The 22500-nt window shown below is 42.9% G+C and overlaps 1 protein-coding gene and 1 long non-coding RNA gene across 2 annotated transcripts in view; one reads left to right on the top strand and one right to left on the bottom strand.

Moving 5' to 3' along the window:
- Nucleotides 1-22500, bottom strand: part of LOC143283444 (potassium voltage-gated channel subfamily KQT member 1-like) — a 103535-nt gene that overhangs the window by 36638 nt on the left and 44397 nt on the right. The window contains exon 4 of the mRNA XM_076589681.1: nt 1-35. This exon is cut by the window's left edge and continues 62 nt beyond it. Coding sequence (XP_076445796.1) covers nt 1-35 — 35 coding nt within the window. The remainder of the gene's footprint in view (nt 36-22500) is intronic.
- LOC143283443 (uncharacterized) lies at nt 3219-4970 on the top strand. The gene is made up of 3 exons (XR_013055406.1): nt 3219-3389; nt 4076-4232; nt 4832-4970. It is a non-coding gene; the product is annotated as an uncharacterized LOC143283443 (long non-coding RNA).

The raw sequence follows: 22500 nt of genomic DNA, 5'->3' as shown, positions 1-22500 counted from the left end.
GCAGCATGCGGAGGATCTGTAGGAACCGGACCCCCCTGTAACCCACAGCACACATCATCATCATCACCATCATCATCATAACCCCTGAAACCCACAGCACACACATCATCATCATCATGATACCCCCTGAAACCCACAGCACACATCATCATCATCATCACCATCATCATACTCCCAGAAACCCACAGCACACATCATCATCATCATACCCCCAGAAACCCACAGCACACATCATCATCATCATCATAACCCCTGTAACCCACAGCACATCAAACATGGGATCTAAGAGGCTACACACACACATTATATATATATATATACACATACAGACACAGAAGTACACACACCCCCCCGCCCCCCCCCCCCCCCACACACACACACTATATAGAGGTGGGGAGAGAGAGAGTGGGGGAAGGGGTTCTTCCTTTTTTCAAAACAAAGTGGAAGAAGCGTAAAAAATAATAAATAAATAAATAAAAAAAAATAAAACAACAACAACAACCAGTCTCAGGCTCACTTTAAACATGGAAGACGAATCCATGTACGTTATGTTTCAGTGAAAATAAAAATTAAATCAATCCAAAAAAAAACAAAAAAAACTGAATTCCTTCAAGTACTGAAAAAAAAAAAAATGTCCGGGGTGGGGGATTGGGGGGGGGGGGGGCGTCATTATGGTTTGGGACTCTGATTGACCCCCACCACTGCCTGGAAGCAGTTTGCCTTTCCTTCTGGGAGTTAGCGGCCAAACTGCTTGCACCGTCATTTCAGAAAAAAAAAAAAGTTTACGAAACTTCCTGCAAATAAGTGAGACAAAAAAAAAAAGGAAGGAAGGAAGGAAGGCAGGAAAGAAAAAAAAAAAAAAAAAAAAAGCTAATGTTTGTTTTGTAGTGTTTGTTTTTCCCCTTTCCCTCTCTCGTTTCGCAGGTGTGTGGGTGACCGTCCGTGCGGTGGTGGTGGTGGTGACTGTGGTGAGATGGAGGAATGAAGGGAGAGGGAGGGGAGGGAGAGAGAGAGAGAAAGAGCGAGAGAGAGAGAGAGAGAGAAGGGGAGGGGGGGGAAGGAGAAGGGGCCGGGCAAAGAAAAACAGAGAGAATTAATGACTGGGTGAATGAATGAAATTTATTTCTATGGGCATTTGAACAAGCAAACTTTTTTTTTTAATATTTAAAAAAAAAAATTTTTTTTACTGTCTTTCAAAATAACAATCGAAAGGGAGCAGAAGATTAGGGGAGGGAGGGACAGAGAGAGAGAGAGAGAGAGAGAGAGAGAGAGAGAGAGAGAGAGAGAGAGAGAGAGAAGGGGGGTGGGGCCGGACAGAGAAAAAACAGAGAATTAATGAAAGAGAGAATTTAATGAAATTTATTTCTATGGGCATTTGAACAAGCAAACTTAATTTTTTTTTAAATCTTTTTTTTTTTTACTGTCTTTCAAAATAATCGAAAGGGAGCAGAAGATTAGGGGAGACAGAGACAAAGAGATAGAGACAGACAGAGACAGAGAGAGAGACAAAGAGAGACAGAGAGAGACACAGAGAGATAGAGACAGACAGAGACAGAGAGAGAGACAAAGAGAGACAGACAGAGAGAGACACAGAGATAGAGACAGAGACAAAGAGAGACAGAGAGAGACACAGAGAGAGACAGAGACAGACACAGAGAGGGACAGAGACAGACACAGAGAAAGGGAGAGACATACGCAGAGAGAGACAGACACAGAGAAAGAGAGACATAAGACAGAGAAAGACAGAGACAGAGAGACACAGAGAGACAGAGACAGAGAGAGAGACAGACATACATACAGAGACAGAAAGAGAGACATACAGAGACAAAGACAGAGAGATACAGTGAGAGAGACAGAGACAGACAGACAGACAGAGAGGTCATCACGTGATTTACGTTTCGTTCTGTGTGTTTGTGTGTGTGTGGGGGGGGGGGGAGGAGAGAAGGCACCGCATTAGCGAACTCTCAACAGATCCTTCTGTGATTTGTTTTTTTAAAGAAAGCATTTCTTGTCGTACGTAGCCTGGCTTTGAGACACGCGCTTCTTCAGAATCTTTCACGCCATCCTGGGTGGACCCAACAACAATAACCGTGGTTCGTTGTGGCCATTGCGAAAGACCCAGTAAACACAAGCAAAACAACACCAACAACAAAACACAATCCCTCTTTTTTTCTTTTTTTTTTCTTTCTAAACACGTCTCTCTTTGTTCACGATCTTTTGAATGCCGTCCCGAAATAGAACACGTTCTGCGACAGAAAGAAAGAAGAAAAATATTCAGAGAACTTGAATGACATTCAAGAAGATGGAAAAAAAACTTTTCTAGTGGGGGTGAAAATGGATCAAGAACCCAGGCATATTTCTTGAGACATTCCCAGTGGTACGTGAGAAGAGGCGGAGGTCGACTGACATTAATAAATAATTGTGACCCTCCATCACGGAATGAGTCGCTTTGTCCCTGACCAACTTTCCCGCTAGCGGCGATTTTAGGCGGGTGGGGGTCAGGTTGTCGATTTTCAGATTTTGACTTCATAGTAAACTTTAGGCTTTCTTTTATCTCATATTGAAGTATCTAGGCATAACTGTGTCTTCTTTTGCCTTAAAAGTGTGCTTAAAATGCCTAACCCGTCATTCTGATCGCCTATGACTTCGCGAAATCGATCAACTTTGACAAGCTTGCCCTCCGTCATCTCTTGGAATCGACCGGTCGAATCATACATTGTTTTAAAGGTCAAGTCCGTCTCTTTCAATCTATGTCCTTCTCATTGGTTGATTTTTTAACTACGAGCGAATCGTCGCTTTCAAAATAAGGATACACTACGTAAACAATGCGTCACTATGAAGGAAAATCCCCTCTGTCATTGGCCGAGAGAGGCCACGTGACGAAACCAGCCATTCAGCACGCTAGCTCAAATAAACATGGTCGCAGAGTTCGGAAGCACGTTTTCAAGAGTGACTTGGCGATTTCCTGACAAGATACACTTGCGTTGCATACATTTTGCCATTCAGTGAAGAAGACGACATTTGTGAGTTTCTAACCCAGTACTTCATTGATGGAACTGACCGTTCATGAAATCGATCTCAGTGAACACGAAGGCAACGCTGATTTCGAAAGCAGACGACGCAGGATTGTCGTTCAGTTTTCATCAACAATAATATTAATTCTGATGTAGATGACGAATCAACATTGCACTAGATACAGAAAAATTGCAAGCCTTCGCCTGTAATTGCCGAAATCACATGCACCAGGTGCCATCAGTGTTGTGACTGACATGGAAACAAGTGAAACTGACTTGCTGCACTGAAGTGATAGAACTGGGTTTCTCACAGCTCACACAAGGAATATGCAAGCAAAGTGACTGGGGGACTGGATATAGCTGAAGTGTCTGAAGGTAAGCTTTCTTATTTTACCCACATTGACAAATACTGAAATGTAATGATGGTATAATCAATTGATAATAATTTATTTAACAATGATTGACTCAAGACTGATTTATTGTCTTACATTGGAACAGGAATTCACTGTTTGACATGTGGAATAAAAATGATTAAAAGAATAAAGTGAATCTGAGGAAATTAACAGAATGTAAATTAAAAGATCTCACACACACACACACACACACACACACACACACACAATGTGTGACACAGTGTGTATACATGTCACTCACACACACACACACACACACACACACACACACACACACACACACACACACACATACATACACAATGTGTGTCACACAGTGAGTCACATACTCACTCACACACACACACACACACACACACACACACACACACACACACACTGTCCCTTCACAGTTTAACCATTTAACTGAGCAAGGGAGGTTCAGGGGCATGACATTATGAACAGTTTTCAGTTTCACAGAATTTGCTTCAATGGATATTTTATGTGAATGTGTGTCAGGTTGGTGGTGGTGGTGGTGGTGGTGTGTGTGTGTGTGTGTGTGTGTGTGTGTGTGTGTGTGTGTGTGTGTGTGTGTTGTTTTAAATAAATATAGAGTTGTGTCAACAGTAAATACTAACAGTATTACTAATAGTTCAATTTCCTTTTCAGCCCTGAAAGATATGATGGTACTTTATATGCCTGCCTGTACACCAGTGAATAATTCTGATATCACTGCTGGCAAGTCATGTCATCAGAAGGAGAGGCAACACCACCAAACTAACTACACTGTCAACTAAAGAACTGTCTGCTGGTGAACTATCTATGAGTGAGTGAGTCAACTGTTAATATACTATGATTTATAGTATAAATTTACCATGAAGTGTGCAAACTTAGTTTCTTTTTACAAACTTTGTCTAGATGTACATGTATGGAATTGTAAACTTTTGTACAGACATTTGCATAAATGATATCAGTGTGCATGTGCTTGACATGCCACTATGCATAAAGTAACTTAATGGATTGCAGCATGTCATGCACCTGCACACTGATATGCACACTGATACTCATAGTGATACAGCATTAATAATCACTATTTCATACTTTTATTATCAGTAAACTGCTTTGTCTGATTATATTATGATATATATATATATATATATATATATATATATATATATATATATATCATAAGTGTATTCTTTTTTTATTTTCTGATAAAATACATAGAACTAGAAGTAAAGCATTTTGTAAAGTCCTGTGTAAAGAATGAAAGCTGTGATGTAAATGTACAAAACTGAAATTACTGTTGATATTTAATCTAATATTATTAGCATTAATGAATAAACTTTAGAACATATAGAAAAATAATTCAAAACAAAGGAAATGAAAAGAGATAAAGAAGTATTACATAACAAACTGTTTCAGGATAAACCATGCATTTTTGGAACATACTGACACCACCGGTGGAGAAAAAAGAGTGGAGGAAGAAGGTTCAATATCAACACCATCCACCCTGATGACACTTTGTACCACAAGAATTGATTACCTGTGCCACATATCTGCACATTTTTAAAAATTTTTATTTTTATTTTTATTTTTTTTAGCAGATTGAGTGTTTGTTTGATGAGGTTGTGTGTCTTTATTGTGTGAAGTATGGGTTTGACAAGTAGGTTTTCTTTGCAGATGAAGTGTTTGAAGTGTTCATTTGGATTATGAAATGTATTTCATTTGATGCTATGCTGGGATAAAACACACATGAACTTGTACCTTTTGTATGAGCAGTTTTGTTGTGTGGATCTTTTTTGTTATTTTGTTGTGCTTGTTGTATGGATTATGGTAATATCACAAGCACACTAAGCCAGTGAGCACATTGAGTTACAACAATTACATGATTCGGCATCATGATTTAGCATTTTTTACCTCTAATCTGGCATACATTTTAGTACACATACTATACAAAGCAAAAGTTTCATAGTAATTGGACCACAAACAACACCACAACAAAACTGATCTTAAAACTGGAAGGTTTTTAGTCATGTTGAGCTGATTAAAAAGTAAGTATACTAATACTTCAGTTGCAATTCTTTCCACAAAAATTAGAAAATTCTTATTTGAATAAAATCAAATACACTCAATATTTTTCTTTCAAACTTTGTGCAATTGTGGATATTGCCACTAAGTATGTGTGTGCCAAATTTCATGAACATATCTTGCTTAGAAGTATGTGGTTGCTATGAACATGTTCCAAAACTTTTCGGCCATGATTTCTCAGTTCGTTACTTTCGCGACTTTAGAACTTCAAATCACAATAACTTTTCACAGAATCATCCGATTTACAAACTTTTTTTTTCGCTGTAAAGGTCATTTATTGCAGATTTATGATATACCAATAACTAAAAATCGACCTCTGGTGCAAAGCGACTCATTTCGTGGTGGAGGGTCACTTATTGTCGAAGAGCCATCCATGTTAAAAGCTGAACGGCAGCTGTGTCAATCGGATTTCACGTGCAAAAAAACACATAGATACTAATGGCTCCCGAAATGCGGATGAGGTTTTGCTGTCGAGTTTGAAAATTAGACGAAAAAAAACCACGTTTTTCTTCTAATTTGTATCGACATTAGCGAGAAACGGCGAGTAAACAAAAGACCCTCCACAAACACCCCCATCAAAACCCTTACACCCCCTCCAACATACTAATTCTTGTTCGTGTGCCAACCATCACACGCACACACGCACGCACGAACGTCAATCAATGAACTAAACATGTCGGCACACATTGCACTTCATTGATTATTTTCTCGGTCTTTCACACACACAGACACACACACACACACTCACAAAACTGGACATCAAACACACACACGCGCGCACGTACACACACACACACACAAACACACACACTCGTGTGCGTACCCACGTACCCTATTTTCAACACTGAACAGACGTTTCCAGAACAGCGTAACCTTCACCTTTCTGCTCGTAGCCAGCGCAAAAAAAAAAAAAAAAAATGTCGATGATACCTCGCAGCTTTCAGCGCTGTGTGCCAGCTGTCAACCGTCGTCACGATTTTTCTGCAACCCCTGCTATCAACCATTCCCTTTCAGTTTTCAGTTTCAGTTTCACAAAGGTGTCAGAGCGTGCAGACCAATCCCTCTAGGCAACACTCCATCTGTTTTAACTCACTCAGTACGGCCAGTCCTCTCTTCTCCTCTACACAGACCCCTCGGATGACCAGTGGGTGTCTGAATGACCCAACCTTTAGCTTCCGTCGTCAGAATTGTGGTTTTCTTTGTCAACATTCACCTCTTCAGTATAAGACCCTTCCGCTTGCAATATTTTGATGATGGTAACTGGGGTGAAACGCTGTTAACGTCCTCTCTTTCGCCGTTCGTATGGAGAGAGTTAAAGAAAGTTATAGCAGCATGGGACTCGATCTCTCTACGCCACACCACATCTGTTTAAAAAAAAACCCATTGAAAAGGGGTGTTAAATGGGTTTCGAGAGAGTTGATCTCTCTTCGCCACATCACATATGTTTAAACAAATTAAAAGTGGTGTTAAACGGGTGCAAGGGATTTAATCCCTCTACGCCACACCACATCTGTTTGAGTAAATTAAAAGTGGTGTTGGAAGAGGTGCAAGGGATTTGAAACTCTACGCCACACCACATCTGTTTAAGTAAATTAAAAGTAGTGTTGGAAGAGCAGCAAGAGATCTGATACTCTACGCCACGCCACTTCTGCTTCAGAAAATTAAAAGGGGTGCAAGAGGAAGAGGGGTGGTAGACAGATGACCTACTCATGCACCAAACACGCTATCAGGACTTGACAGCCCTCTATATGCTGCAGGGAGGGAAGAAAAAGAAAGGAGGAGGAAGAAGAGGAGGAGGAGGAGAAGTAGAAGAAGAAGAAGAAGAAGAAGAAGAAGAAACGAACTAAAAAGAGAGCTAGTACAAAACGAACAACAAAAACAAAGAAAAATCAAGAACAAAAACAAGATGAAGAAGTAGAAGAAAAGCTCAACCAAAAACAATGGACAGACGAAGACACACACACATACAAAAAAAACAAGTAAAGGAGGAGGAGGAATAGGAGGAGTAGGAAGAGGAGGAGGAAATGAAGCTGGATAGAGGGGCTGACGGAGGGAAGAGGAAATCAGAAAGAAAAGTCTCCCCGTCGTTCTCCCCCCCCCCCCACTCCGACAGATTCAAACCGGGTCAGCAGCAGCGGATGTCGGAAGCTTGTCGGAACCAACGGCAGTTGGCTACATGCTGTCTGGCAGTGAGGGAAAAAAAGGGGTGGGCGACACTTCTGACAGGCCTCAGTGCCTCCCCAGATTGTTGTCGAAACGATTTGAATGATACCGACCTGCTAAAAGTCCTCCTCTAGATACCGACCTGCTAAAAGTCCTCCTCCAGACACCGACCTGCTAAAAGTCCTCCTCCAGATACCGACCTGCTAAAAGTCCGTCTCCAGATACCGACCTGCTAAAAGTCCGTCTCCAGATACCGACCTGCTAAAAGTCCTCCTCCAGATACCGACCTGCTAAAAGTCCTCCTCCAGATACCGACCTGCTAAAAGTCCGTCTCCAGATACCGACCTGCTAAAAGTCTTCCTCTAGATACCGACCTGCTAAAAGTCCTCCTCTAGAGACCGACCTGCATAAAGTCCTCCTCCAGATACCGACCTGCTAAAAGTCCGTCTCCATATACCGACCTGCTAAAAGTCCTCCTCCAGAGACCGACCTGCTAAAAGTCCTCCTCTAGATACCGACCTGCTAAAAGTCCTCCTCCAGATACCGACCTGCTAAAAGTCCTCCTCTAGATACCGACCTGCTAAAAGTCCTCCTCCAGATACCGACCTGCTAAAAGTCCTCTAGATACCGACCTGCTAAAAGTCCTCCAGAAACCGACCTGCTAAAAAGGCGGCCAATTTGTTGTTGTTGCTTTATTTACTGGGAAATCATTTACAGTTTAGTCTTTTGTGAAAGATTATGACTCTCAAACTAGGAGGCAAAATTGCACTGGCTCTTAGTGCTGCAGCCTTGTGGGCTGGTTGGCCTTTGGGAACCATCCCAACACCGACTGTCCTAAAACCCTCTTGGCCGAGCGAGTGGGGATGTAACTTGGGCAAGACACCCTCCACTATAATCAAATTCTAGCCCAAACAGTCAGAACAGCAGTTGCCTCCTCTGCTGTTCTGATGGTCATAGTCGGACACGACTATCATATCATATATACTTTATTTACTGATTTGTAGCCAAGTGGAAATGTGTCGCCAGTGAAGATTGATGCTGAACAGTCACTTCAGGGAGGAGGAGGAGAAGCACAAGAAGAAGGAGAAAAAGAAGGATGACAAGATGAATAAGAGAGACGGACAGACACAGAGAGACAAAGGGAGAGAGACAGATACAGACAGACAGACAGACACAGAGAGACAGACAGAGAAAGAAAGATTTTTTTTTTTTTAAGACTGAAGAGAAGGCGACACATAGCGACAACCAAAAGAAACGGCTCGCATACGAGAAATGCCCACACCAGGGACGAAACTCACTAATGAACTCCAGAGAGTTGCATCCTGAAGGAAAAAGAATCGTGTTACCTGGCATGTAAAAAAAAAAAAAAAAAAAAAATTAAAAAAAAGGGTTTCTGGAACTTCAAGATCCATCCTAAGGGGGCCAGACTAATGTCTGGAATACGCTGTGGCCTCCAGAGACCTATCAAAAAACATCAACTACACGTTTGTTTGTTTGCTGTTTTTTTTTTTTTTTTTACAACACGTTTCTGTTTCATGTTTCTTTGATGCTATCCTCAAATCATAAGAATCCAAATGCAATCAACTCAGTAATGTCACTGTTTTACAAAGGATGTTGAAGAAAATTTGGAAAAAAAAACAAAAACAAAAAAAAACAACTCTCGTGTCCACCATATTCGCTTGGAGCGTTCGACTTCACACTTCAAAAACGATTCGTAAACGCCAAAAACCAATACAAGGAAATAGTTTAGCGTTGATAAAACTACCAGAGCTTTTGCAGAAATGTTGCTGAGAAATGATGGTTGGTTGGTTGGTTTGTTTTTTTTACAGTTCGATAATGTGTATGTGTGTGTGTGAGTGTGTGTGCGTGGGTGTGTGTGTGTGCGTGCGTGCGTTCCGTGCGTGTGTGCGCGCGCAAACACTCCCAGGGACCATGTTCTCAGAAGACGAAATTAAAAGGAGTCAATCACACAAGCTATAGACAAACGTATCCACAAGTATTGTCATTTTCGCACTGACTACTCGAATGCCAATGAATGGCGAACGAGTTGCTGAACAGGTCAAGATTTATTTATTCACTTTGTGTGTGTGTGTGTGTGTGTGTGTGTGTGTGTGTGTGTGTGTGTGTGTGTGTGTGTGTAAACATTCCCAGGAACCATGCTCACCAAAGACAGACTGTAAGGAGGAGGGAATGGGACAAGACAAGGACAAGCGTACCACACATGTATTGTAATTTTCGCACTGACCACTCAAATGCCAATGAATAACGAAATGTTGCTGAAAAGGCTAACTTAAAAGCCACAGAAAAAAAACAGACAATTATGAATTAAGTGACCCGGCCAGCAAGGGACCGTTCAGCGCCCCCCCCCCCCCCCCCCCAACACACACACACACCCCTCCCTAGCATGATGCCGAATCCTGCAGGGACACCTTGACCTCAGGCACCATCCACCAGATATCACTGCCATTGATGTTAATGCTTTTTTTTTTTTTAAGCACAAAAAACGAAAAACATAAAACAGGAAAACTTCACAGGTAACCACTCGTACATGAGACGGACTGTGAACACGGTAATCAAAACACGCCAAGGAGAAACCAAACCACGCATCGACTGCAAACTATCAACGGCTATTTGAATTCCATGGAACACGGTAAGACAGAATCAACTGACCTACGAGCTGCAAACTTGATTCCACATTGTGCGACCACAGCTTGGAACGAATGGACATCCTCCACTCACCTTGTGTGGGGGTGTTTATGTATGTGGGGAGGGTGAGGGTGGGGGTGGGGGTACGCACGCGCATATGTATGCATGCGTATAATTGTGTGTGTGTGTGTGTGTGTGTGTGTGTGTGTGTGTGTGTGTGTGTACGCTCGCGCCTTATTTATCCCCGTCAGTATAGAATTCAGACCAACATTTACAGACTGCATCCACGCATTGTTAATTTCCATTCCTGTCGACTTCACGATTTGAACGAATTTAAAACAGATTCAGGTCTGAGGCGATTTATGCTTTCCATTACCCATGCCGCCACCCCCCTCCCCCCCTCACCTCCCCACACACACACCCCACCCCCTCCCTTCCAACGACTCCTATTGTTTCATTAAGAATCTTAAAAGATTCTGCAACAGATAGCATGCGTGAACAATAAATAATGAAGAATTGCTTTTTTCTCGTTCACAATCTTGCAAAGGCAACTCGGTGCTATGCACTCTCTCCTTCCCCACAATCCATGCACCTCGAAACCACACACACACACACACACACAGAGACGGACAGAGAGACAGAGACAGAGAGAGACACACAGAGAGAGACAGAGAGAGAGAGAGTTTATCTCTTGGCATCTTTACAAAGTCATTTCCCAATTGTTTCCCTCCAAATATGTTGACCGGGAAAGATTCTTTCCACTGTGATCCCTCCCCTCCCCATATTATTATTATTTGTAGTAGTTCTTTTTTATGTAATTATCTTTTTTTTTTCTCAAGGCCTGACTAAGCGCGTTTGGTTACGCTGCTGGTCAGGCATCTGCTTGGCAGATGTGTAGCGTATATGGATTTGTCCGAACGCAGTGACGCTTCCTTGAGCTACTGAAACAAACTGAAACTACAGCTGTCCCACCGGAGTTGGGGCGGAGGGGGGGGGGTTGAAAATCCCTTTGATGACTTAACATGGAGGGGGGGGAGAGTGGGACAGGTAGGTATCTTTCCGACGGGTATTCGACATGGGTGGGAAAAGGGGGGGGTGGGAGGCTGAAGTCCCTCAGATAATAGATGAACAAAATTTTAATGGTGACTGTTGGCCCTGACTTGACAAAGGGTTCATGACTCGGAAACGTCGCTTTTACCTTCATCTTAAGGTACCTTTGATTTCAAACCATTTTTTTTACCATTTTAACCCCCCCTCAGATAATAGTTCAAATGGGGAGGCTTTCTGAAGACTGTTTCACATGAGGCTGGCGGGTGGGGGGGGGGGGGGGGGACGAGATGGTGGAAACATGCCCTACAAGTGTAGTGTGACATGTTGAGACATGTGGGAAGGCGAGGTCCTTCTGACGACTGTTAGACCATCAAAACTAAAAATCAGGTCATGACAACGTTTCGCGAAATCCTGCTAAAAATCAAGTCGGACAAACAGACACGACACTGGTTTAACTCACTCAGAACGGCCAGTCCTCTCTTCTCCTCTACACAGACCCCTCGGATGTCCAGTGGGTGTCTGAATGACCCAACATTTAGCTTCCGTCGTCAGAACTGTGGTATACTTTGTCAACATTCACCTCTTCAGTATAAGAGCGTTCTGCTTGCAATATTTTGATGATGGTAATTGGGATGAAACGCTGTTAACGTCGTTTCTTTCGCCGTTCGTATGGAGAGAGTTAAGGAAGAGCACTGTGAGACGACCTGAACTCTACCCACCATTACACTTCAAACAAACAACGGCTGACGCAGCCAGCTATAGTTTTTGTTCGCATGGAATTCAGACAGGACAGTTCTTTCGACTCTCGGTACTTACCTTAACACCATACTTCTTACCAAGCTGCATCTGAAACTCGAAACTGACGTGCATTCACCAAATCAATAACTGCAGGCAAAACACAAGCGAACTGACCAGACACTTGCTTCCGTCTCACATTCGCTTCGTCACTTTGCAAAAAGATGTCGGCCTTGGTCCGTCCTGGTGTTGAACTTGTAAACTGACAGCCGATTGGTCAGAAAACACAATGCTGTTTCTCACGAACCAATCACACACACATATACAGAGAGAGAGAGAGAGAGGGGCTCACCCCAGATTGTCGTTTAAAAAGAAAAAAAACAACAACAACTCAGTATCGTGAATTTCGTTTTGCACATGCATGTTTGACTGCACAGTGGGGACACAGAATCGGGGACGGTGGCAGTGGACCTCACTGGGCTCGTGACATGGCCTATTCAATAAATGTACGTGGGGGAACCTTCCGATAGCGCTTGGTGTCGTTATCACTTCGTCCAACTGCACGACGCACTGCTATTTTCAGTTTTTTCCCTCTCAATAGCGCTACGTGCTACTAATAGCACTGCATGTCAACGGCGCTACTGTCAATAGCGCTACGTGTCAGTAGCACTATGTGTCAATAGCGCTACGTGTTAATAACACTACGTATTAATAGCACTATGTGTCTATAGCGCTACGTGTCAATAGCGCTAGGTGTTAATAGCACTACGTATCAATAGCGCTACGTGTCAATAGCACTACGTATCAATAGCGCTACTTGTCAATAGCACTACGTATCAATAGCGCTACGTGTCAATAGCACTACGTATCAATAGCGCTACGTGTCAATAGCAATATGTGTCAATAGCACTATGTGTCAATAGCGCTACGTGTCAATAACACTACGTATCAATAGCACTATGTGTCAATAGCGCTACGTGTCAATAGCACTATGTGTCAATAGCACTACGTGTCAATAGCACTACGTATCAATAGCGCTACTTGTCAATAGCACTACGTATCAATAGCGCTACGTGTCAATAGTACTACGTATCAATAGCGCTACGTGTCAATAGCAATATGTGTCAATAGCACTATGTGTCAATAGCACTATGTGTCAATAGCGCTACGTGTTAACAGCACTACATATCAATAGCGCTACGTGTCAATAGTACTACGTATAAATAGCGCTACGTCTCAATAGCACTATGTGTCAATAGCGCTACGTGTCAACAGCACTACGTATGAATAGCGCTACGTGTCAACAGCACTACGTATGAATAGCGCTACGTGTCAATAGCACTACGTATCAGTAGCGCTACGTGTCAATAGCACAACGTATCAATAGCGCTACGTGTCAATAGCACTATGTGTCAATAGCGCTACGTATCAATAGCGCTACGTATCAATAGCGCTACGTGTCAATAGCACTACGTGTCAATAGCACTACGTATCAATAGCGCTACGTGTCAATAGCACTACGTATCAACAGCGCTACAACAGGCTGCCTACCTGGGTAGAGCCGACTGACGGCTGCCACTGGACGCTCATCATTCGTTTCCTGTGTCATTCAATCAGATTTCAGGCACACACACACACACACACACACACACACACACACACACACATGTAACATTTTACGTGTATGACCGTTTTGTTTATTTACCCCGCAATGTAGGCAGCCATACTCTGTTTTCGGGGGTGTGCGTACTGTGTATGTTCTTGTTTCCATAAACCCACCGAACGCTGACATGGATTACAGGATCTTTAACGTGCGTATTTGATCTTCTGCGTGCGTATACACACGAAGGGGGTTCAGGCACTAGCAGGTATGCACATAATGATATTCATAATATTATGAGCATAACTTCTTAACAAATGTAAACGAAAGTAGTACAAACGAAACACAAGAATGCATCCAAGTTTCACTAATATACAGCCTCAGAAATACATAAATGAATAAATAAATAAAAAAACAAATGACACACTGTCCTGCTCAGGAAGTTGTCTATCAAAGCGGAACTTCTCCACATTTTTTTTTTTTGGGGGGGGGGGGGGGGGGGGGGGGGTGACAATTATTCTTTTATCACCTGACAGAATCTTTTGCGCTGCAGCGAAGCGCGGTATGTTGTACACGGCGCCTCCAGTCCAGGTAAGACAAGACAAGACAAGACAAGACAAGCTCACTTCAGGAAACCCCGTGGAGAAGACACATGGAAATGTTACATATTTCATGTAACTGATACAGATATCAATAAAATTTGGTATCGTACTCATAACTACATACACATGCCTCTCTGAAAGTCCACTGTCCAGACCCACCACTGAGGGAGGGAGACTACATTATACTGATTTTATATTATTGGTTAAAACAATTGTTTGTTTTAAATGACTACATAATGACACTAATGCTAATATAAAAACAAGAGAGGCAAGGCCTTCAAGACTCACTTGTGATAAACTGAAAAAAAAAATCCAAGCTTTTTATGTATTGTGTATAATTTAAAAATGTAATGTTTATGATGAGAAAAATCAGTTTAAAGCGAATTAAGTCCCCTAGCATTAATTACAGAGTAATTTCCCTTTTTTTACTAGCTGCACCAAAAACGTTTGCAAAATAAAATAAAAATTCCATGCTTAGCAAAAGAAGTTCCTGTTTGAACAAAAAATTATAATAATGACTCCTCTAGTTGTTGTGTCAGAATAAGAGGTCAAAATGCCAAGTTTAGAGAATACAAAAAATATAAATATAACAGTAAATGCAGTTTGCATATAATTAGGCTTCTTTTTTATTTATTTATTTTTTTGTGTGTGTGCCCATCCCAGAGGTGCAATATTGTTTTAAACAAGATAACTGGAAAGAACTGAAGTTTTTTCTATTTTCATGCCTAATTTGGTGTCAACTGACAAAGTATTTGCAGAGAAAAATGTCAATGTTAAAGTTTACCACGGACACACAGACACACTGACACACACACACACACACACACACACACACACAACCGAACACCGGGTTAAAACATAGACTCACTTTGTTTACACAAGTGAGTCAACAATGCTGGGCCCCTTAACAAGGCAGATAACCCGGGAAGCACGTAGTCTTCCGGCTGGAAATTAATACAAGGGGATAAAAAAAAATAAAAAAAAAAATAAAAAGGCCGAGAAAACCGAACTTAGTTCTGTGGACATTCTTCGCTTGAGAGCCAAGGTCCACTGACGCTGATTGTTTCTGTAGTTCGTTACTTCAACGCCGAGAGGCAGTTGTGATGCTCGTATTTCACGTGCAATAACCCCCCCCCCTCCACACACACACACACACACACACACACACACAGAGGCGCGCGCAAGTACGTACACATACATAATTGCATGTAGGTCCGTCTGCACACACACACACATACACACACACACACGCACATTTCCACGTTGTAAAACAGATGGATTCAGGAAGAAAAAAAAAAAGCCTGACTCTTAGATATATTATCTGCCTGTAGCATTGCGAATGACGGGCCGCAACACAAAGTGTCTTCAACTTTCAAGAGTTTTGAAATCCCCCAATCCCAATCTCCAGTTTCTTTTTGTTTTCTTTCTTTCTTTCTCTCTTTTTCTACATTTCCGCTGTCATCGGAAAGAAAGGAAGGAAGGAAGGAAAGAAGAAAAGAAGAAGAAGAACAACAACAACAACAATTTGAAAAATAGGAAGAAGATATATATACATGTGAAAAACAAAACAAAAGAAACAAAAACAAATCAACACAATAACAGAAAACACGCGCAGCCAAACAAAATAGAAGTTTCAAACTGGGTCAACAGCTCCCCCCGCACCCCCCACCTCCCCCCCCCCACCCCCCACCCCCTGCAAATAAAAAACCAAAAAACCAAACAAACAAAAAAAACCACCATGTCGGAAACAACAGCAGTTGGCCTTGTCAGCTGAGTGAAAAGACAGCACGTTTCGAGTTGTGGCCGCTGTCACAGAGAGTGTGTTCTGATCACAGCAAACCCCTTTCTCCTCCATCCCCGCTTCATACCCCCTTTCTCTCCCTACACACACACACACACACACACACGCACGCACACACACACACACACCACACACACACACACACACACACACACACACGTACGTGTGCAGAAGCCATTTTCTACTAGACGGTCTTCTGATGTTCTCTCTCTCTCTCTCTGTCTGTCTCTCTCTCTGTCTATCTGCCTCTCTCTGTTTCTCCCCCTCTCTCTCTGTCTGTCTCTCTGTCTCTCTCTCTCTCTCTGCCTCTATCTCCCTGTCTGTCTCTGTCTGTCTGTCTGTATGTGTGTGTGTGTGTGTGTGTGTGTGTGAAGCCAACAACATTTAACGTATTTGCTCTGCTTTAGACGCTCAGCTGCCAGTATACAGAGTGCGTGAGGGTGTGGGTTCGAATCCCGCTCTCGCCCTTTCTCCCAAGTTTGACTGGAAAATCGAACTGAGCGTCTAGTCGTTCGGGATAAAACGATAAACCGAGGTCCCGTGTGAAGGAGAAAGGGCGAGAGCGGGGGGATTCGAACCCAGACCCCCCAAAATGTTCTGTGACACTGAACTGCTCAAATCTTTCTTCGTCGTCAACGCTCTCGACTAAAGAATCGTTCAGTTGTGTGTGCCTGCTGGACACATTATCATTGTTGTGACATTCAGGTTCTCCCAGCTTTTTCAGTCTTTTCAGAGATCGCGTCTAGGACGTTTCTTGGGGTATTCATCTACATGGCTGTTTGTTGCTGTTCTTTCTTTTGTTTCGTTTGTTTGTTTGCTTGTTTGTTTGTGTATTTGTTTGCTTGTTTGTGTGTTTGTTTGCGTGTGTGTTTGCTTGTTTGTGTGTTTGTTTGTGTGTTTGCAATCAAGAACAGTTTTTGTTGTTTGATTGTTTATTTGCTTGTTTGTTTGTTTGTTTGCAATTAAGAATAGTTTTTATTGTTTGTATGTTTGTTTGCAGAAAAGGAAATAATTATCCAAGACAGTTTTTATTGTTTGTGTGTTTGTTTGCTGAAAAGGAAATAATTATCCAATACAACTACAACTTAAATACCTCTTTTCCTGTGTGACCGATTTAACCATTTTAAACTACTACATTTAAAAAAAAAAAACCCAATCTTCTTTCCTTTTTTAAGCGTTGTTTCTCCACACAAAGAAAGAAAAGAACAGATAAGAAAAGACGTCCCTACTGGTTCCAGACCAGATTCACTCCCTCAGGCTTTGGACAGCGGGAATCAAGAGGCAGGAAATGAGCACTGCTGAGACGTGCAGCCAAACTGCTGATGCAGTGGCTGGGTCAGTAACAACCCCCCTGCTGAAGACGGTCCCCGGGGACATAATGTGTTAATCGCCGTTTGCGTTCACGGAGGAAGGTGGCAGACAGGTTAAGGCGCTCATCTGCCAATACAGTGTCCAGTGAGGGTCTGGGTTCGATTCCAGCTCTCTCTCTCTCTCTCTCTCTCTCTCTCTCTCTCTCTCTTAGTGTGTGGGGGGAGGGAGGGGGTGCTTTGTCAGTGTGTGTGCGTGCGTGTGTGTGTATGCATGTGTGTGCACGGGTGCGGGTGTGTGTGGGGGGTGGGGGGGTTGGGGTGGGTGGGGGTGGGGGCGGGTTGTTTTCTTCATTATGTATACCCTTCTGCATGAAAACCTTTTCCTTTCATTTATGTGTGTGCTATTTGTAATAGATGTAGATTAGCGAGGACAGATTGGAAGAATAGGCTATGCCTAAAATCTTAATCCTTGAATAAAAAAACGTTTTGAGTTCTGAGTTCTGAGTTCTCTCTCTCTCTCAAGCACCTTTTCTTCCATGTTTGACTGGAAAACAAATCCAACTTCGCATCTAGTTATTGGGGTGAGACTATAAACCGAGGTCCCGTGTCAGTTCAGCACACGCTTGGCGCACTGGAAAAAAAGAACCCATGGCAACGAGGAGTATTGCCCTCTGGCAAAATTCTATAGAAGAAATAAGATAAGATAAAAAGATAAGAATAACTTTATTATCTCCAACTGGAGAAATTTGGTCAGGTGCATTATCACAACATAGACAAGTAAACAACATGGGGACCATAACTGTACAAGTCAACAACAGCCCCTACAAATATTACGAAGATACAAATCTAAAAAAAATATCACATACACCGTTTCATACATACACCCATACACTGCAGGTAATAACTAGTATTCTTGATGTAAAAAAAAGAAAGAATTAAGAAACATTATTTGAATATAATTATAAACATAGTCTACTATACTGCACATTGATTATAATAGACAGATAAGATAAGAATAAAGATAAATTGCGGAAAACCGCAACCAGATAATCAGCACACACCCGCAACCCGCAAATTATTACATCGTAATTATTAAACAGAAATATATTTAGAATCTACTCTGATAGGTACACAAATGTGTACGCATCCACCCCCCCCTCCCCCCTCCAGCCCCCACAACTCCCCCCTCCCCCACCCCCCTCCCCTGCCTCCTCCCCAGTTTCAGTTTTTTCAAGGAGGCGTCATTGCGTTCGGACAAATCCATAATCATACCCTACACCACATGTGCCAAGCAGATGCCTGACCAGCAACGTAACCCAACGTGCTTAGTCAGGCCTTGAGAAAAAAAGGTGAATAAATAATAGATAAGCTTACATAAATAAATAAACAAATAAATAAATAAATAATAATTATAATATAAAAAAACGGTAGCAGTAATGATAATAATAAAAAAGAGACAGACAGACAAAAAGAGAGAGAGAGAGAGAGACAGAGACAGACAGACAAAGAGAGAGACAGACAGACAGACAGACAGAGACTCACACAGATAATGGGAGAGGGAGATGGAGAGAGAGACAGACAGACAGACACCACATCTGCTGGGCAGATGCCTAACAGCAGCATAACCCAAAGCGCTAAGCCAGGCCTTGAGTGCAAGCATATAATATATTTTGTGTATGAATCAAGAGTCGACGGGCGCAATAGCCGAGTGGTTAAAGCGTTGGACTGTCAATCTGAGGGTCCCGGGTTCGAATCACGGTGACGGCGCCTGGTGGGTAAAGGGTGGAGATTTTTACGATCTCCCAGGTCAACAAATGTCCAGACCTGCTAGTGCCTGAACCCCCTTCGTGTGTATATGCAAGCAGAAGATCAAATACGCACGTTAAAGATCCTGTAATCCATGTCAGCGTTCGGTGGGTTATGGAAACAAGAACATACCCAGCATGCACACCCCCGAAAACGGAGTATGGCTGCCTACATGGCGGGGTAAAAACGGTCATACACGTAAAAGCCCACTCGTGTGCATACGAGTGAACGTGGGAGTTGCAGCCCACGAACGCAGAAGAAGAAGAAGAATAAAGAGTCGATTTCTTTTACAGAATTTTGCCAGAGGACACCATTTTGTTGTTGTTGTCGTGGGTTCTTTTGCAGTGCGCCAAGCGCGCGCTGCATACACGGGACCTCGGTTTATCGTCTCTTCATCATTAAACGCTCCGTTTGATTTATTTTTCTGTCGTCTTTTTCTGTTCCATCCTTGTCTCCACACTATATATCATTCACATTGTCCTCTCCTCCTACTCATCTTCCTCCTTTTCCTCCTCTTCCTCCTCCCCCTCCTTTTCCTTCTCTTCCTACTATTCTTCTCCCTTTTCCTCTTCCTCCTACTCTTCCTGCTATTCCTCCTCTCCTTCCTTCTCCTCCTCTTCCTACGACTGCTTCTCCTCTTCCTCCTCCTTCTCTTCTTCCTCCTTTTACTTCTCCTCCTCCTCTTCCTACTATTCCCCCTCTTCTTCCTCCTCCTCCTCTTCCTACTGTTCCTCCTCCTCCGCTTTCTCCTCCTCTTCTTCCTCCTCCTCTTCCTTTTCCTCCTCCTCCAACTCCTCTTCCTTTTCCTCCTCCTCCAACTCCTCTTCCTAATATTCCTCCTCTTTCTCCTCTTCTTCCTCATCCTCTTCCTTCACCTCTTCCTCCCCTCTTCCTCCTCCTCGTCTTCCTCTTCCTCCTCCTTCTCTTTCCTCCTACTCATCTTCCTCCTTTTCCTCCTCCTCTTCCTCCTCCTCTTCCTCCTCCTCCTATTCTTCTTCCTTTTCATCTTCCTCCTCTTCCTCCTCCTCTTCCTCCATCTCCCAGTTTGTCATCTTCAAGCTTTGTCATCCCTTCCTGACCTTTCTCTTCCGCTCTCTCTTTGTTTTTTCTCATGTTTTATTTTTTTTTCTTTTCTTTCGTCTTTTTTTCTTTTCCATCCTTGTCTCCACCACACTATACATCATTCACGTTGTCACTGTTTTCCCTTTTTTCCCCACCGTTCTTTATTTGAAGCGCCCAGGAGGCAGAATGACTTTTAGACAGTGCACTTGTGGTCCACTGATTCAATTCAATTCAATTCAATTCAAAATACTTTGCTTCAACCCAAACTAAAAGTTCAGATCAGGGTACTGCTGCACACGGGACTTCGGTTTAATCGTCTGATCCGACTGACCGTACGCTCACTTTGTATTTCCAGTCAAACTTGGGGGGGGGGGGGGAATGGCGAGAGCGGGAATCAAACCCACACCCTCACGGACACTATCGGCGCAGATAAGCGCCTTTAAAACCACTGTGCCACCTTCAGTCTTAGTTCGGTGATCGAAAGAAAAAGGGGGGGCTCCGTGACAAAGGCTGGAGACTTGTACACGAAAGTGTGTCTTCACAAGTGACTGAGAACGTTGATTTTTTTGACTTTTTGCATTCATTATCAGTTGTTTCGCTTGTCAGTTTAACGACTTCTCTTTTACGAAGTCCTTTAAGTAATTTCCTGTAACTGTATTTAGTGGGGTTTTTTGTTTTGTTTGTTTTGTTTTTCTTCCAAATTTCACCCACATTTTTACCCTCATTTGCCCAGTTTCCCCCCAAACCTCCATTCATCCACATCTCCCACCCCTTCTAACCGATAATACTCAGATGTATTCATAAATACTTTCAACAAAATGTCTTCAATCACCGATATGTGTGACGGGACATTAAACAAAATTCCTCCTCCTCAGGTCAGCTTCTTTTACAATACAATACAATACAATACAGTACAATACAATACAATACATCTTTATTAATCCATATGGAAATTGGGCATCCACAGGCTTGTCACTCACCCTACACAATATCTCAAGCCAACAGCCAAGTCCAACACGCTTACAACATGACTAAGATTGGACAAAAGAAAAAAAAAAAAAAAAAAAAAAAAAAAAAAAAAAAAAAGCAACACATAAAGCTAAATACACTCAAGCAATTAACACAATATACAGCGGTTACATTCCCCCCCCCCCCCCCACACGCCCAAGTTCACTTAACCTCCACACACACACACACACACACACACACACACACACACAAAACATTCCTCCTCCTGCAGACTTGTTCCGATCTTCCAGAAAACAAAACAAAACATGTTGTGTTCACACCTGTTGACTGCCTCAAGGTGGAGTGATGGCCTACAGGTAACGCGTCCGCCTAGGAAGCGAGAGAGAATCTGAGTGCGTTGCTTCGAATCACGGCTCAGCCGCCGATAGTTTCTCCCCCTCCACTAGACCTTGAGTGGTGGTCTGGACGCTTGTCATTCGGATGCGACGATAAACCGAGGTCCTGTGTGCTAGCATGCACTTAGCGCACGTAAAAGAACCCACGGCAACAAAAGGGTTGTTCCTGGCAAAATTCTGTAGAAAAATCCGCTTCGATAGGAAAAACAAATAAAACTGCACGCAGGAAAATATACCCCCCCCCCAAAAAAAAAGGGGGGGGGGGTGGCGCTGTAGTGTAGCGACGCGCTCTCCCTGTGGAGAGCAGCCCGAATTTCACACATGTATAATACAAAAAAACCCTACCGTGTGTACAGGCACGCAGAAGAGCACGTTAAAGATCCTGTAAACCATGCCAACGTTCGGTGCTTTAAGGAAGCAAGAACATACCCAGCATGCACATCCCAAAAAACGGGGTATGGCTGCCTACATGGCAGGGTTGAAACATACACCCCGCCCCTCTGTGTGTATGTGTGTGTGTGTGTGTGTGTGTGTGTGTGTGTGTGCGTGCGTGCGTGCGTGCGTGTGTGCGTGCGTGCGTGTTGCGTGCTGCACACAGATCCTAGACTTATCGTCTCACCGACTGATAAGACGTTCAGTTCGATTCTGCAGTCAAAACATGGGAGAAAGGGGTGATGTACCGGGATTCAAACCCACACCCTCACCCTCTGCACTGGCAGATAAGCGTCTTAACCATTCTGCCACTTTCCTCTTTGAAATTTTAAATAAAAAGAAAACAAAAACAAACAAACAACCATGCATCGCAACCAGTGTTTAACTCACTCAGTACGGCCAGTCCTCTCTTCTCCTCTACACAGACCCCTC

The sequence above is a fragment of the Babylonia areolata genome, chromosome 6, assembly GCF_041734735.1.
Source record: "Babylonia areolata isolate BAREFJ2019XMU chromosome 6, ASM4173473v1, whole genome shotgun sequence".
NCBI lineage: Eukaryota > Metazoa > Mollusca > Gastropoda > Neogastropoda > Buccinidae > Babylonia > Babylonia areolata.
This window is presented reverse-complemented; position numbering and strand designations above follow the sequence as displayed.